The sequence below is a fragment of the Palaemon carinicauda genome, chromosome 6 (genome assembly GCF_036898095.1).
Source record: "Palaemon carinicauda isolate YSFRI2023 chromosome 6, ASM3689809v2, whole genome shotgun sequence".
Classification (NCBI taxonomy): domain Eukaryota; kingdom Metazoa; phylum Arthropoda; class Malacostraca; order Decapoda; family Palaemonidae; genus Palaemon; species Palaemon carinicauda.
This window is the reverse complement of record NC_090730.1, coordinates 116,954,727-116,970,756: the sequence shown is the minus strand read 5'-3', so window position 1 is coordinate 116,970,756 and position 16,030 is coordinate 116,954,727. Positions and strand designations below refer to the sequence as shown.

The 16,030-nt window shown below is 40.7% G+C and overlaps 1 protein-coding gene across 1 annotated transcript in view; it reads left to right on the top strand.

Moving 5' to 3' along the window:
- The window catches only part of LOC137642177 (dihydrolipoyllysine-residue acetyltransferase component of pyruvate dehydrogenase complex, mitochondrial-like), a 70,720-nt gene extending 55,084 nt beyond the window's left edge, over positions 1-15,636 (top strand). Inside the window, exon 5 of the mRNA XM_068374724.1 lies at positions 15,465-15,636. Within this exon, the coding sequence (XP_068230825.1) occupies positions 15,465-15,608 (144 nt within the window). The 3' untranslated portion in view covers positions 15,609-15,636. The remainder of the gene's footprint in view (positions 1-15,464) is intronic.
- The last annotated feature ends 394 nt before the right edge of the window (positions 15,637-16,030 follow it).

Sequence of the window (16,030 nt, the reverse complement as noted above, 5' to 3'; positions counted from 1 at the left end):
CAACTTGAGCAAGAGGATCCCCAACTATTGCTCCCTAGTTCCGGACAAGGAGGCGATAGCGGTGGACGTCTTTTTGATGGATTGGACGGGGATGGACACATATGCCTTTCCCCCGTTCAAGATCATCAATCAGGTAGTCGGGAAATTCGCCCTCCTCGATTTGGGACGAATGATCCTGGTAGCTCCTTTCTGGCCAACGAGAGAATGGTTCACGGAGGTGGTGGACATGTTGATGGGCTTTCCAATGGTGGACATGTTGATGGACTTTCCAAGAAGCCTTCCTGCAAGTCCAAAGCTGCTCAGACAACCCCACTTCGAGAGGTATCATCAAAACCCCCTCGCTCTCAATCTGACTGCCTTCAGACTATCGAGAAGCTCGTCAGAGCGAGAGGATTTTCAGCGCAAGCTGCGAAACTTATCGCCAGAGCGAGGAGGGTCTCTTCACAGAGAGTCTACCAGTCCAAGTGGGAGACTTTTAGAGCTTGGTGTAGGAAGCACAATGTTTCCTCATCCACTACCTCTGTGAGCCAGATTGCTGATTTTTTGTTGTACCTCAGACAGGACGCTAAGCTGGCAGTGTCCACAATCAAAGGGTACAAAAACATGCTCGCGTCAGTCTGTCGGCATAGAGGCTTGGACGTCTTACGATAAGGACTTACATGACCTCGTAAAGTCTTTTGAGACAACCAAACAGGTCCAGTTAAAGCCCCCTTCTTGGAACCTTGATGTGGTTCTTGAATTTCTGTGCACCAAGAGATTTGAGCCCATTTCACAAGCTTTTCTTAGGGAGGTTACGAAGAAAACCCTCTTCCTTTTGGCCTTGGCAACAGCTAAAAGGGTCAGTGAAGTCCATGCAATTGAAAAGCAGGTAGGCTTCAATCTGAATCTGGCAGTTTGTGCCCTAAGAATAGATTTCCTCGCCAAGAACAAGAACCCTTCAAAGCCCTGGCCAAGGACCTTTGAGGTTCCTAACTTGACTAACCTAGTGGGTCAAGAGCAAGAGAGGCTCCTCTGTCTAGTCCGAGCCTTCAAAGCCTACTTGTCTCACACTAAAAATGTGAGAGGCTCTTCTAGCTCCTTGTGGTGTTCGGTGAAAGATCCTCAGAAGCCCTTTTCTAAGAACGCTTTGTCTTTTTTCCTGAGGGAAGTTATAAGAGAAGCGCATCTCTTGTGTGAGGAGGAACACTTCGGCCTATTAAAAGTGCTGGCTCACGAAGTGAGAGCCATTGCGACCTCGCTTGCTTACCACAAGAACATGTTGGTCAGACAAATTGTGGATGCGACGTTCTGGAGGAGCAACTCTGTGTTCGCCTCTCATTACCTCAGAGAGGTGAGAGTGGATTATGAGAAATGCTATACCTTGGGCCCATACGTAGCTACGGCTTCTGTATTAGGCAAAGGAGTTACTACCTCCCCTCAACCTTAGTTTTGTATGCCTGTGTGTGGGTTGGTGATTTTAATGGTTGTCTGAGGACATCGACTTGTATACAGTCACCTCAGTCTAGTTAGATAATTGATATCTACTTTGCAAAGGTTAGGTGGTTGGTTTTTGTAAGGTTGCAGTTTTTAATATATGGGCAATAGGTAATCCTGAAGTCTTGTCAGATTGTTGGTCTCACCCTGTTGACAGACTCAATTGAGTGTTTTCAGCACTGCAGGTCACATCCTGGCTGACACTCCTAAGGGAAAGCGACTCAAGAGGCAGGAACCTTTGAAGTCAGCTACCTTAGCAGGTAAGGAATCAAGGTGTTTTTTATCCTACAACTTTTTTGGTTGTTTTCCCCAACGATGTTTACTGTCTATCACTCTCCTTCAAGTGTGTTAATCAGCTATATATATATAACTGCCAGGTAAGTTTTATTCATAAAAATGGAGTTTTTATGATAAAACAAAGTTTTATGAATACTTATCTGGCAGTTATATATATATTCTAAGGCCCACCCACCTCCCCTCAGGAGACAGGTCGGGCATAGATGAACTGAAGAACAGAAAACGGGAATGATTCCTTGTACCACCCTGTAAGGGGTGTTAACCACCTAACCGCACAACCACCACAAGGAGGTTGCCGCGTTTTGAAAAATTCTGCTGAAAGTCAGAGACATTAGCTATATATATATAACTGCTAGGTAAGTATTCATAAAACTTTGTTTTATCATTAAAACTCCATATTTTAGTACAGGACTCTTAAATCTAGTTCATTGAATTTTCACATAACTAGGGATCATGAGTTCTTTTGTTGATGAGTTTCCTTTGCTATAGATGCAGTCCATGATTGATGATTCAGTGGACTATTTTATGCATCTCCTTTTTGTGTAGTAAGTTATTACTCCTTGTATTGATTAGTATTAGGTATTTGCATTTTGGACTTATGCAGTTAGAAATAAGTCCATATTTCTTTGAAATCCTGATAGAACCCCAGTACAGTAACCCTCCACCATACAAACATTGTGCTAACAATATTTTGCTTGGTCGCATGCCGAATCTCGTGGAGAAATAAGAAATTTCTGAATGTTGTCTTATGTTTGAATCAATAAAACACTTCTCAAAAGATAGAGAGAATGCATAAGAAATAGACTTGAAATCTTTGAACTGCTAAAATCGTTAAATAAGGCTTCAAAATGATTCAAAACTGTACTTATGCATACACTTGTTAGAAATTGCTAAGATATAAACATCCTCATTTCGTAAGCTCTTTCACTCACTGTACCGTTACAGTAACAAATGTCATGATTTCCAATTTTTCATATCGCCCTTTAAAGTACTGAATAAAAAACATAGAATGTTAATTAAAGAGTACTCTAAAATAATCTCAAATTAATCCACACATACAAACCATAGAATATTAAAAACTAAATTTACATTTACATTGGAAATTCTAAATAGTTTTTCTTAGGTTGTCACAGGCATTATGATCACCTGATTGTCAACCAATGTTAAATATGTTGGCAGTGTTCTTATACTGCACTGCATATTCATATTCATGTAAAGTCCAAAGATTCAATCACTTTTAATGCTTTAACTATTTTTGTTTAATTTTGAATTTCATTTTTACTTTAGAAGAAAATTTATTATACTAATGATCTATGATTCATGTTCTCTTTTTCATTACAAAAGAATTAAATAAACCAAAAAGAGGGATATCCTTTTAAATAATATTTTACCTTTATTGATTGATATTAGTCAATGACATACACAGCTACAGTGCATCAAAGTACAGACTGAGAATTCTTTATCCGAAATTACAAAACCCCAAATCTTTTGATGCGCTGACAGACAAACAGAAAATTCCAGTGGTGGGAAGGTTTTATAAAGTACAGTTGTTGTGTTTCCTCTCGTAACCTATCCTTAAATAGCATGGTATCTCTTTGCTATTAGCAATTGCCAATAGTAACTCATTCGCTTATTTATTGTGATTACAGCCTTTTTGTATGCTCTTTGGAGTTTTTCGTTTGAACAAGGACCATTTATTACTTAAAGAAACTGAAAGACAACTTTTGAAGTTCTTTGCTGAAATCAATAAGCAAAGGTTTATGAAAAATAGAAAAGCATCACAAAAAGCAGAAATAGTTCAAATATGTGATTGAGTTTGAGTTTGATACTGTATTTATATTTTTTAAGCTGTAATTTTATGATTTAAAACATCATTTTGAATGCAAATTTTATCTGTGTACAATAGGGTATTGACATGAGACTATGATGGTGAAAATAATCTTTAAGTTTATGGTATATCAGGTCCATCATCATTAATTCAGCAATGGATAATCTGGGAATAATTGTAGGAACTTATTAAAATTAGATAATTACAAGATTTATGAAATATGGTATCGTTAAGCTTTGAAGATTGTTGGAATCATTAGGCTAATGCTTTGCTTCCCTAAATTAACCCTAAGAAAATACATAAATCCTGCAACCATCCAATATCACTCATCAGGTGCAAATATGAACTAAACAAAATACATAGCTATTTTAAGTTCACTCATAACTGCCCGAAAAATATTTGTGAATATGTAGTGTTTAGTAGGTGATGCAATATTGTCTTGCCCAATAAAAAGATGAAAAACAGATTTTTAAATATTAAACTTAGCCGGTGAATATATAATAGCTGACGTCTCGGACAGCTCGACAGAAACCCAAAAACTCGCGAGTGATCGCCGTGAAGGTTGCGGGTGTGCCCACCAGCGCCGACTATCGGCCAGATACCGCATATACTTGTAAACAGCTCCAGTTCTTCTCTGTCGGTCTTATCGACAAGTTGATTCCGCTCGCTGTTGACCTTGAGTTTTCGTCATTTTTGGTGAAGTACTTTATTTTGGTTGTTTTGAGCTTTCGCTGTGACGGGTGTTTTTCTCTTCAATTAAAACTCTTGAACCCTTTTTTGGCTAGTGTTTATTGTTGATGACTTTGGATTTGTTTTGGATTTTTCTCTGATTGTTCAATATGGCTGACTCTTCTCCTATCCCTGGACCTAAATTTCGCAAATGTAATGCTAGGGATTGTAACAAACGTCTTCCCAAGGCCTCTCTCGACCCACATACCGTTTGTTCTAATTGCCGGGGTAAAACCTGTCAATTAGGAGATCGGTGTGATGAGTGCGTGGTCTTGTCGGAATTCGACTGGCTTGAATTTGATAAATATTCTCGTAAGCTGGAGAGAGATAGGGTGAGGAGAAGCTTCTCTAGGTCATTGGAATTTTCCTCCTCCCATGCCCCTGAACCTAATCCTTCCCCTGTAGTAGTTGTTCCTGAACCCTCTACTAGCACTCATGAACCGTCCATGCGGGATATGTTTCTTGCGATTCAAGCTTTAGGCGAGAAAGTTGAATCCTTAGCTTCGGACCGTAACCAACTCATGTCAGATGTGAAGTTATTAAAGTGTCAGAGTGGCAAATCAGAAAATCGTAGTGACAAAGTGATAAGTGCGCAAAGTGTTTTTAGTGTTGCGACCGAGGGTTCGTCTGTCCGTGCTTGTCGCTCCCCTAGTCCGAGACCTCTTTCAGGCTCCCCTGCACCAGGGAGAAGTAATGTCGTAGGACTTAAGGGGACGAGAGGCTTTAACCAACGTACAGACGTTCCCTCTTTGGTATCGGGCGTTTCTCGTCAAGATCGCCCTTACCATAAGACGAGCGAGGCTGTGTTCTCCTCGTCATCCGAAGGCTTTTCGCAAAAGAAACCTTGGAGCAAGGTTTCTAGACCCTTGAAGCGAAAGTCAGTCCCTTCAGGACAGGTCCAGCGTCCTGGCTGTAGCCATTGGGACAGCTCTGACCCTTTGCAGTCGTCGGAAGACTGTTCGCCTATTAAACGTAAGCGTAACACGGGCTCCGAGAGTCTCGGTAAAGGCAATGTTTTGCCGACACAGACGTTACCGTCGTCTCGGCCCGTCCCGACTCCCGTTGATCCTAAATGGGTGGTCCTGCAGGATATGCAGACTAAGCTTGCCTCCCTTATGGAGGAGTATAACGTTGAGCAGGTTCATGATGATCCTTCGCTTTTGCATCGCCGTTACGCTGATCGAGACTCTGGCCGTCAGCCGCCCAAACGAGCTTTTACTCGTCCTTTTGACGTTAGCACTTTGAAACGTGATGTCGGTAGTTTGTCACGTCAGTCATGTGACATGGATCCTCCCTCGCTGCAGTCCCGTGTTGACTTTCAGCCGCTGCCGCAGTCTCGTGTTGACGTTCAGCCGCTGCCGCAGTCTCGTGTTGACATTCAGGACGTTCGCCAACCAGCTCAGTTGCCTCGACTTGACGTTGAGCGTCAAGCACCGCAGTCGAAGGTTGTTTTGACTGCTCAGTCTAGGCAGTCAATGTAGTTCCGACGTGACGTCGAGCGTCAATCAACTCCTGTTGTTGTTGTTGGTCAGTCACAAGGTTTTCAGTCCTTTCAGCAGCGGCATGACGTCGCTTCCTCGACTGCTACTGCTGCTCCTTTGCTTGTGGACATTGCCTGTCAAGCATTGCCGCCGTGGCCGGTCTCTCCTTTTCATGAGACTCGACAATTGTCGGACGAGGTTCCTTCAGATGAGGAAGTTGCTGATCCTCCGCCTACTGATATTCCTTTGGGCAGTTTGTCAGACGGAGAAGAGCCTAAAGCTGCTCAGCCCTCTATGGACTTTAAGAAAATCATGCTGATTTTTAAGGATCTTTTTCCAGACCATTTTGTACCTTCTGCTCCTCGTTCGCCTCCGTCAGAGTTTGCGCTAGGCCTAGCTGCTTCGAAGCCTTCGTTTACTAAGCTAGTGCTCTCTCGCTCTTCTAAGAGGGCTTTACGTTTGCTAGGCGACTGGTTGATCACCAGGAGGAGTTTGGGGAAGACAGCCTTTGCTTTCCCTCCTTTTAAACTGGCTTCTAGAGCGAGCGTCTGGTATGACACGGGAGAAGTTCTCGGCTTGGGAGTTCCTGCCTCTGCCCAGGGAGACTTCTCAAGCCTAGTAGACTCTCCCCGTCGCCTGGCCATGAGACGCTCTAAAGTTTATTGGTCCTCTTCGGACCTTGACCATCTCCTTAAAGGGGTTTACAGGGCCTTCAAAGTTTTTAACTTCTTAGATTGGTCGCTAGGAGCCTTAAGCAGGAAGATCTCGTCGGCCTACCAGGATGTTTCCGTGCTTATTATGTCCTGCATGGACAAGGCCATCCGTGATGGCTCCAATGTGCTCGCCGCTACCTTTACGGCTGGAGTCCTGAAGAAGAGGGAGACTCTTTGCTCGTTCTTTTCGGCAGGAGTAACTCCCTGTCAAAGGTCGGAGCTCCTCTTTGCCCCGTTGTCATCTGCCTTGTTTCCTCAGCAGTTGATCAAGGATATTGCGGCTTCGCTGGTGCAGAAGGATACCCACGACCTGATGGCTACGTCTGCTCGTAAGGGTGCTCCTTCATCGTCTTATGTCGTAAGACCCAAGATCGATACCCCAGCGACGAGGTTTATCCCGCCCTTTCGTGGCAGAGCCCCCAGTAGGGGAGGCGCTCGTGCCGACAGTAAAAGAGGCAAGAGGAGAGGATCCAAGTCCTCCCGTGGCAGAGTCTGACTGCCCACGTCCTCAGACAGCGGTAGGGGCCAGACTGAACAACTTCTGGCAGGCCTGGGAGAAGAGGGGTGCAGACCGAGAGTCTGTTGTTGTTGCTCAAGGAGGGGTACAAAATACCTTTTGTACGCAGACCTCCTCTAGTAACAGTTCCTTTAGACCTCTCTCCCAGGTATCGAGAGGAGTCAAGGAGACAAGCTCTACATCAGCAGGTTTCTCAGTTGCTAGAGAAGGGAGCGGTGGTGAAAGTCTCGGACCTTCAATCACCGGGATTTTACAACCGTCTCTTCCTTGTCCCAAAGCATACAGAAGGTTGGAGGCCAGTGCTGGATGTCAGTGCGCTCAACGTTTTTGTTGTAAAAACAAAATTTACGATGGAGACCACGAAGTCCGTCCTAGCAGCGGTCAGAGAGGGAGACTGGATGGTCTCTCTCTACCTGCAGGATGCGTACTTCCACATTCCTATACACCCGGATTCCCAACCGTATCTGAGGTTTGTTTACAGGAATGTGGTGTACCAGTTCCGAGCACTGTGCTTCGGCCTCAGCCCTGCTCCTCTCGTGTTTACGAGGCTCATGAGGAATGTGGCAAAATTCCTTCATTTATCGGGAATTCGAGCCTCCCTGTACCTGGACGACTGGCTTCTCAGAGCGTCGTCCCGTCATCGCTGTCTGCAGGACCTTCAATGGACGTTGGCTCTTGCAAAGGAGTTGGGACTGTTGGTGAACTTAGAAAAGTCTCAACTGAATCCCTCCCAGACGATTCTCTATTTGGGGATGGAGATTCGCAGTCTAGTTTTTCGGGCTTTTCCGTCTGCCACCAGGATAGAGCAAGCCCTGCTCAAAGTCCTCCTCATGCTAAAAAAAAAGACCGTTGCTCAGTGAGAAGTTGGATGAGCCTCCTAGGGACTCTGTCATCCCTGGAACAATTTATCTCACTAGGGAGACTTCACCTTCGCCCTCTCCAGTTCCATCTAGACTCCCATTGGAACAAGGGCAAGACTTTGGAAGCTGTGTCAATCCCGATCTCCGAGCCAGTAAAAACGTGCTTGAACTGGTGGGACAGCAACATAAGTCTGCGAGAGGGTCTGTCCCTGGCGGTCAAGAACCCAAACCACGTGTTGTTCTCAGACGCGTCGGATTTGGGTTGGGGAGCGACTCTGGACGGTCTGGAATGTTCGGGTCTTTGGACGTCGGATCAGAGGAGCCTGCACATCAACTGCAAGGAGCTGTTGGCTGTTCACTTGGCCTTGACGAGTTTCGAGAGTCTTCTACGAAACAAAGTGGTAGAAGTCAATTCGGACAACACCACAGCCTTGGCGTACATCTCCAAGCAAGGAGGCACTCACTCCCACACACTGTTCGTCATCGCAAGGGACATCCTCATCTGGTCAAAAGATCGAGGCATCTCACTGTTGACAAGATTCATCCAGGGGGACTTGAACGTCTTGGCGGACTGTCTCAGTCGGAGAGGTCAGGTGATCCCCACAGAATGGACCCTCCACAAGGACGTGTGCAAGAGTCTTTGGATGACTTGGGGCCAACCCACTATAGACCTCTTTGCCACCTCGTTGACCAAAAGGCTCCCGACCTATTGCTCTCCAGTCCCAGATCCAGAGGCGGCCCACATAGATGCTTTTCTGCTGGACTGGTCTCACCTGGACGCGTACGCATTCCCGCCGTTCAAGATCATCAACAAGGTACTGCAGAAGTTCGCCTCTCACGAAGGGACAAGGTTGATGTTGGTTGCTCCCCTCTGGCCCGCGAGAGAGTGGTTCACAGAGGTACTTCAATGGCTGGTAGACGTTCCAAGGAGTCTGCCTTTAAGGATGGATCTCTTACGGCAGCCCCTCGTAAGGAGTCTTCATCAAAGCCTCCCCGCGCTTCGTCTGACTGCCTTCAGACTATCGAAAGACTCTCAAGAACTCGAGGATTTTCGAAGGAGGCAGCCAGAGCGATTGCGAGAGCTAGGAGAGCATCTACCATCAAGGTCTACCAGGCAAAGTGGGAGGTCTTTAGAGACTGGTGCAAGTCATCATCCATTTCCTCTTCCAGTACCTCTGTAGCCCAAATTGCAGACTTTCTCCTGCATCTGAGAAATGTTCGCTCCCTCTCTGCTCCCACTATTAAGGGCTACAGGAGCATGTTGGCTTCTGTGTTCAGACATAGAGGCTTAGATCTGTCCAATAATAAAGATCTCCAAGATCTCCTTAAGTCCTTCGAGACCTCTAAGGAGCGTCGTTTGGCAACTCCTGGGTGGAACTTAGACGTGGTCCTAAGGTTCCTAATGTTCGACAGGTTTGAGCCATTACATTCAGCCTCCCTGAAGGATCTCACCCTCAAGACGCTTTTTTTGGTGTGCTTGGCTTCGGCTAAAAGGGTCAGTGAGATCCATGCCTTTAGTAAAAACATCGGCTTCTCTACAGATAAAGCCACATGTTTGCTTCAGCTTGGTTTCTTGGCCAAAAATGAACTGCCTTCTCGTCCTTGGCCTAAATCTTTTGATATACCTTGCCTATCAGAGATCGTAGGCAACGAGGTTGAAAGAGTACTGTGCCCAGTTAGAGCTCTTAAGTTTTATTTAGCTCGTACCAGATCTTTACGAGGTGGATCTGAGGCCTTATGGTGCTCCGTTAAGAAGCCCTCATTGGCTATGTCTAAAAATGCTTTATCGTATTTTATTAGATTTTTAATCCGAGAGGCTCATTCTCACTTAAGTGAAAAAGATCGTTGTTTACTTAAGGTCAAGACGCACGAAGTAAGAGCTATAGCAACTTCCGTGGCTTTTAAGCAAAACAGATCTCTGCGAAGTATTATGGACGCGACCTTTTGGAGGAGCAAGTCGGTGTTCGCTTCATTTTACTTAAAAGACGTCCAGACTCTTTATGAGGACTGCTACACACTGGGTCCATTCGTTGCAGCGAGTGCAGTAGTGGGTGAGGGTTCTACCACTACATTCCCTTAATCCCAATATCCTTTTAATCTTCTCTTGAAATGTTTTTAATCTTGTCTTGGGTTGTACGGAAGGCTGAGAAGTCTTTCGCATCCTTTTTGATTTGGCGGGTGGTCAAATGTCATTTCTTGAGAGCGCCCAGATTAAGGGTTTTGATGAGGTCCTGTTGTATGGGTGGTCGCCCTGGATATAACAGCTCCTGGGAGTCTAGCATCCTGAGAGGATGGCTGGGCTTCGTGAGGAAAGCGGACTAATAAGGCAGAGTAATCGTCAGAGTCAGCTTCCTTACCAGGTACCTATATTTAATTGGGTTTTGTTATGATATAATTGTCAAAAACTCTAAGCATATACGCCTTTATTGTATTAATACTGGTCTCTACCCACCACCATGGGTGTGAATCAGCTATTATATATTCACCGGCTAAGTTTAATATTTAAAAATGATATTTTGATTTATAAAATAAATTTTTGAATATACTTACCCGGTGAATATATAAATTAAAGGCCCTCCCTTCCTCCCCGATAGAGACCCAGCGGAATGAGAAGAACTGGAGCTGTTTACAAGTATATGCGGTATCTGGCCGATAGTCGGCGCTGGTGGGCACACCCGCAACCTTCACGGCGATCGCTCGCGAGTTTTTGGGTTTCTGTCGAGCCGTCCGAGACGTCAGCTATTATATATTACCCGGGTAAGTATATTCAAAAATTTATTTTATAATCAAAATATCATTTTAATGATAATTTTTTTATTTCTATGCTCATTTTAGGTTCATATTGCCTCTTCATAAGCTTGGTTTATTGATGTTTACCTTCTATAAATTAGAAAATATTTTCCCCTGTTTTTTTCTTTTTAAAATGGTACATGCCTGCAATAAATTGAAGAAACAATCTAACAGTTAATGGTAAGCAGTTCGCTAAGAGTTGCCCATTCAGTTGCGTAATATAAATTATTCCCTAATCCTTGACATCACACGACAGTGGGGAGGTGAGTTGGCATATATACAGTATAAACATTAGGTGATTATAGAAATGGATAAGATTATCATCAAAATTCTGTTTATTTCTATAAACTTTGCCTTATGTTCAAATACTCCCACATTGATGGAGGGGGATACCAGTGAAGGAAAGAGATAGGTAAAAAAATATTTAATGTAAAACCTAATGAAAATTCTAGATTCAATAGGATTAGGTTGTAATGGCATTCAATTAAAAAAACAATTGTAATATAGGGCTTTTAACCGTTTTTCTAACCATATTTCAATATTGAAAAGGAAATGAATTAAAAAAAGAAAAATAGAAGGCCAAAGCAGCTACTATAGGACCTAGAAACCAATAATCTTGATAAAAGTTCATAATTCTTTGAGAAAATGTCCATCGAACACCAGACTGGTATGTAATTGAAGTGTATCGATAATTTCTTCCAAAGAACCCTCTCTATGAAAATAGAAAAATGTAGGTTTGCTCCAAATGTCTAGAACCTTAATCTTCAAGGTTTTATTTAGGATTTGTATCCAAACTTAGTGAGCTCCTGAGCCCAAACCTTCAACAAAAAAAAGGCACTGCCTTTTGGACAGAGGACAAATTGACATTTCAAACTCTCATAGTCAATTAGGGGCACTATCTGCAATATCCATAGTTTCTTCAAAGTATACAGAACATTTCTTATTGAACAAAAACCACTAATTTCAGATTAAATTCTTAAAACTTTCTAATTTAATGTTATTTCTGTTCTTAAAATACTCTATTTTGATTGTTTATTACTTCTCTTGCAGTTTGTTTATTTCCATATTTCCTTTCCTCACTGGTCTATTTTCCCTTTGGCTTATAGCATCTTGCTTTCCCAACTAGGGTTATAACTTGGCATGTAATATTAAAGGGGAAGTGATGAAAGAAATTGTAACTGGCTCTCAGTCTTAAAGCCAATTATCTCGGAATAGAGGCAAAAAAGACTCAATCATCTTAAGCTCCCAAAGCCCATTTTAAAGAGTTGTTGCATATTAGTATGTGTTTAGCTCCCAGAACCCATTTTAAAGAGTGCTTGCAGATTCATTTATATTTAGCTGTTAAATCTTACAAGTGAAAGTTTCCCAAAGATTAGAAAATTGAACCTACTACATACACGGACTTACATCAAAAGCATATGATGTATAACCGTATAGAAAGGGATACAAGAGATGTGAGCTGAGATGTTTATCACATACATACGTGTGTGTGTGTACAACCCTAATTAATTTAGCATGTGCATAAGTTACATATTTTACACAATACACAAGAATCCAAACCGTCATGAAAAAAATAGCAAACCCTTTCTATACAGACTTACTGTACTAAGTCCGTATAGAAATAAATGGTTTGCTCTTTTTTTCGTAAAGGTTTAGATTCAATTAATAGCACTATTTTGGGTTTGACGCTACTGTAGTATTCACAATTTCACTTCCTAATTATAACCACGATATCCTTCCATCCCTGCCTCGGTATTTGACAGTAGGGGTTTTCCTTTCACCTCCCTGCAATTTTCGCCAATAACGAGTTTTATGTATTCCATATTTTTAGTAGATTCTGGTATTCAAAGAAAGTTTATAACAGGTTTTTCTTATACTTAATGTACTTTATCCCATTTTTTGGTTAAATGTGGGAAAAGTTACAAAATTATATACGTAGTGTGCATCTGAAAACAAGCTCCTGTTGTTGACTTCAGCGGGTGTTATTAAATTTAGACTTACCATCTTAATACTTTAACTCTTTATTCGTTAACATTATTTATTGACAATACATATATCTGAGGGAAAAATTTAGGCTAGTAAATAAGTTTTGATTCACATTAATTGGTAATTATTTGAAACCAAGGATGCTATTTGGACAAAATGCTTTCAACTAATCAGCTATTAGCAAACTTTTCCAAGCTAAAAGGGTACCCCTGCAAGTGAGTGCAAATCTGCCTCATTAAAGAAAATTAAGTATAGATTAAACAAGGTCTACTGGGCATGTCTTTCAAATATTCATTAGAAATAAGAAAATTGGGATTTAGTATAAAATACGCCTATGCTAGTGTTACAACCTTAGTTAAACCACAACGCATGGTGCCGAATAGCAATGGAAAGACATTTTAGTTTTTGAACTATCATTGTTTTCACGCTCAGAAATTTTTTGATTTTATGATAATTTCTTTCTTAGTTTTCTGATAATTTTTGAGCCAAACTAGAAAAAACTAAAAGCCTAGCTGATACAGAATTCAGGAAGAAAATTAAACATACCTTCCTATCCTTTATAAATTTTTTGCCGTGTACTGTATTTATGTCCTCGGGAGAATTTTTATTTTTTCTGCTGCTTAGCTCAACATTTATTAAATCAGACTAAGCTTTTTTTTTTTTTTGCACTTCTGAATATTCTGTCATAAAATATATCCTTTTAGAAAAAATAACTCTCAAAATTAGTGCTATAACTCAAATATGAAGGCCACTACAGCAATTTGAACCTTATTTATTTTCCTTTTTTGGCTAACGGCCAAGACCCTTGTTCTGGGAGGCAACATGATGTGCAATATAATGTGGTCGTCAAATAGTTAATAACTTTTTGAAAATATTTTGCACATTAAGAACAAATAGGCGAAGGAATTTTTCATATACTTTAGTTGTTTATGTTGATGAGTATAACACGTGATACCTATCTTACAATATCCAATGCTGTACAGAAGTCCGTTGATTATGGCCAGAAGTTTGTATGGTTGGAATTAATTTTACTGCTGCCTTTAGCTGTATTAATTATGAGGCTCATGTTTTCAAACACAAAGAGTTGAGAGTGGTGATGGGTCTTTTCTTAGTGTCAATATTGAATTTTAAGTGATAGATGGCAAAGAGTTGTCATTGATGGGCAGCTTAGTGATTTTGGGAAAGTGATATCTTGTGTTCTCCAGGATAGTGTTCTTGGCCCATTACTTTTTATACTATAAACGCTTGACATGTGGTTTTGCCTAGAAAACAAGGTCATTGCATATGCAGATGATGCTACTCTCTTTGCATCAATTTCATCTCATGAAAGTTGATCTGGGGTTTCTGAACCTCTTAATAGAGATCTAGCTAAAATTAGTGCATTTTACAAATTTTAGGCAATGAAGTTGAACCCTAACAATATTCAAAGTATGACTGTAAGTTGGTTGAGGATAGTGGCTCCTCAACATCTGGATCTCAGCATTGATAATATTTATTTAGCTCTGTATGACTTTTTTGAAAATTTTAGGTGTGATTCTTGATAGTAAATTTAATTTTCAAGGTTTTCAATGATCAATCTATTCTGAGGAGGTGTTTTAATTCTTTCTTTTTGCCTTGTTTTGAATATTGTTCTCCTGTCTGGTCTTCAGCTGCTGAATCTCATCTTAGTTTGTTGGACAGGATCTTCTGTCTATTGAAAATCTTATTCCTGATCTAGATATTAATCTCTGGCACCATCGTTCAGTTAGTTCTTTATATATCTTACATCAAGATATTCCACAATTCTGATCATACTTTGCATTCAGATCTTCCCGGACTGTACCATCCTGTTCGTAATACTAGGCATGCAATTAATTCTACCAGTCATGCCTTCTCTATCATAAGGGTCAATACCACACAGTAATCTAGAAGTTTTATTCCAGCTCTGACCAAATTGTTGAATGATCTTCCTAATCAGATACTGTAGTTGAATTGGTGGAACATCAATTTCAAACTTGCAGTGAATGTATTTATATGTTGAACAGGCTGACATAAGTCTCTCTTTATAGTTCATATATAAAAGATCTATTTTAATTTTGTTACTGTTCTTAGAATAATTTATTTTGATGGTTCATTACTTCACTTGTAGTTTATTTATTTACTTATTTCTTTTTGTGACTGGGCTATTTTACCCTATTAGAGCCCTTTGGCTTATATCATCCTGCTTTACTAACAGTGGTTGTAGCTTGGCTAGTAATTATAGTAATAGATGTATACTAGTGTTAGATTATAAACAGATTGGAAACTCAAAAAAAAAAAATAAATTTTGAAATTGTTAGTCCATAAAATATGAAGAAAATATCTATATACAGGAATTCTTGTTACATTCATAGCCTGGTTAGCTAGCAATAGCTGTAGCAGCTGACAGAAAACAGTGAAGGGTTTGAAGTTGTGGGTGTTTTGTGAGTTGTTTAACCGTAACGATGTTGGACTTGCTAACTTTTCAACTTCTGAACATATCTGATGCATATTCTGGTTGGTTACTGCAATGAGTTTTTATGAAAGTAAAAGCACAAAATATTTCTTATTTCTATTTTCCTTGAAGCATGGCAAACATAACTGTATTCTATTAATAGGCTGTAAAAGTTTGGAGAGAATTGTAGACAGTAAAGTTTATAATTAAAGAATTATTTTCATGCTATTCAAGGTTTTTGCTGGATAAGTAAAGCCTGTTTTACTATATTAACATTTTTTTACGTATGCCTAGATGACTATTGTCAAATTCAAACTCTTTAATTCCTCGCTCCGCAGGCCATAGCTCAAGCATCAGGTATTGGTCATAGTGCTACTGATTGGCTAAGGGGCACCGATGTTGATAAGTTTGCAGCTCAAATGTCTGCCACTCCACAGGTATTTATGGACCTAATTTTTTATGTAATGCTTGTGCTTCTATAACTGCAATATCCAATGATCCAAGCCTTCTTTTTCAAAACCTGTCCTAATAAAAATTTTAGGTAATATTTAAAACTTGATTTACAGCCTAAGAGGAATATATTCACCAAATTGAATTTTGATATATTTTTTTGTCTATTATTCTTATACTTCCCTGATGTTCATAATACCACTTTCTCAAAGCTGGATAAATACTTACGTCAACTCAAAAACTATAAAGAAAAATTTTCAGTTTTCTTTCCTAATAATAGGCCTACCTCATTGTGTATTTGTTAATTGATATGGCAGTTTATGGCAACTATCTAGGTTTTAGTATGCCATAGTTGCTTTGTCTTTTAATCTCTCAAGTTAATGATCGATCACTAGCCTCTTTTCACAAGAAACTACAAAAAGTTTTGGATAAGCATAAGTTTACCTTTATAACT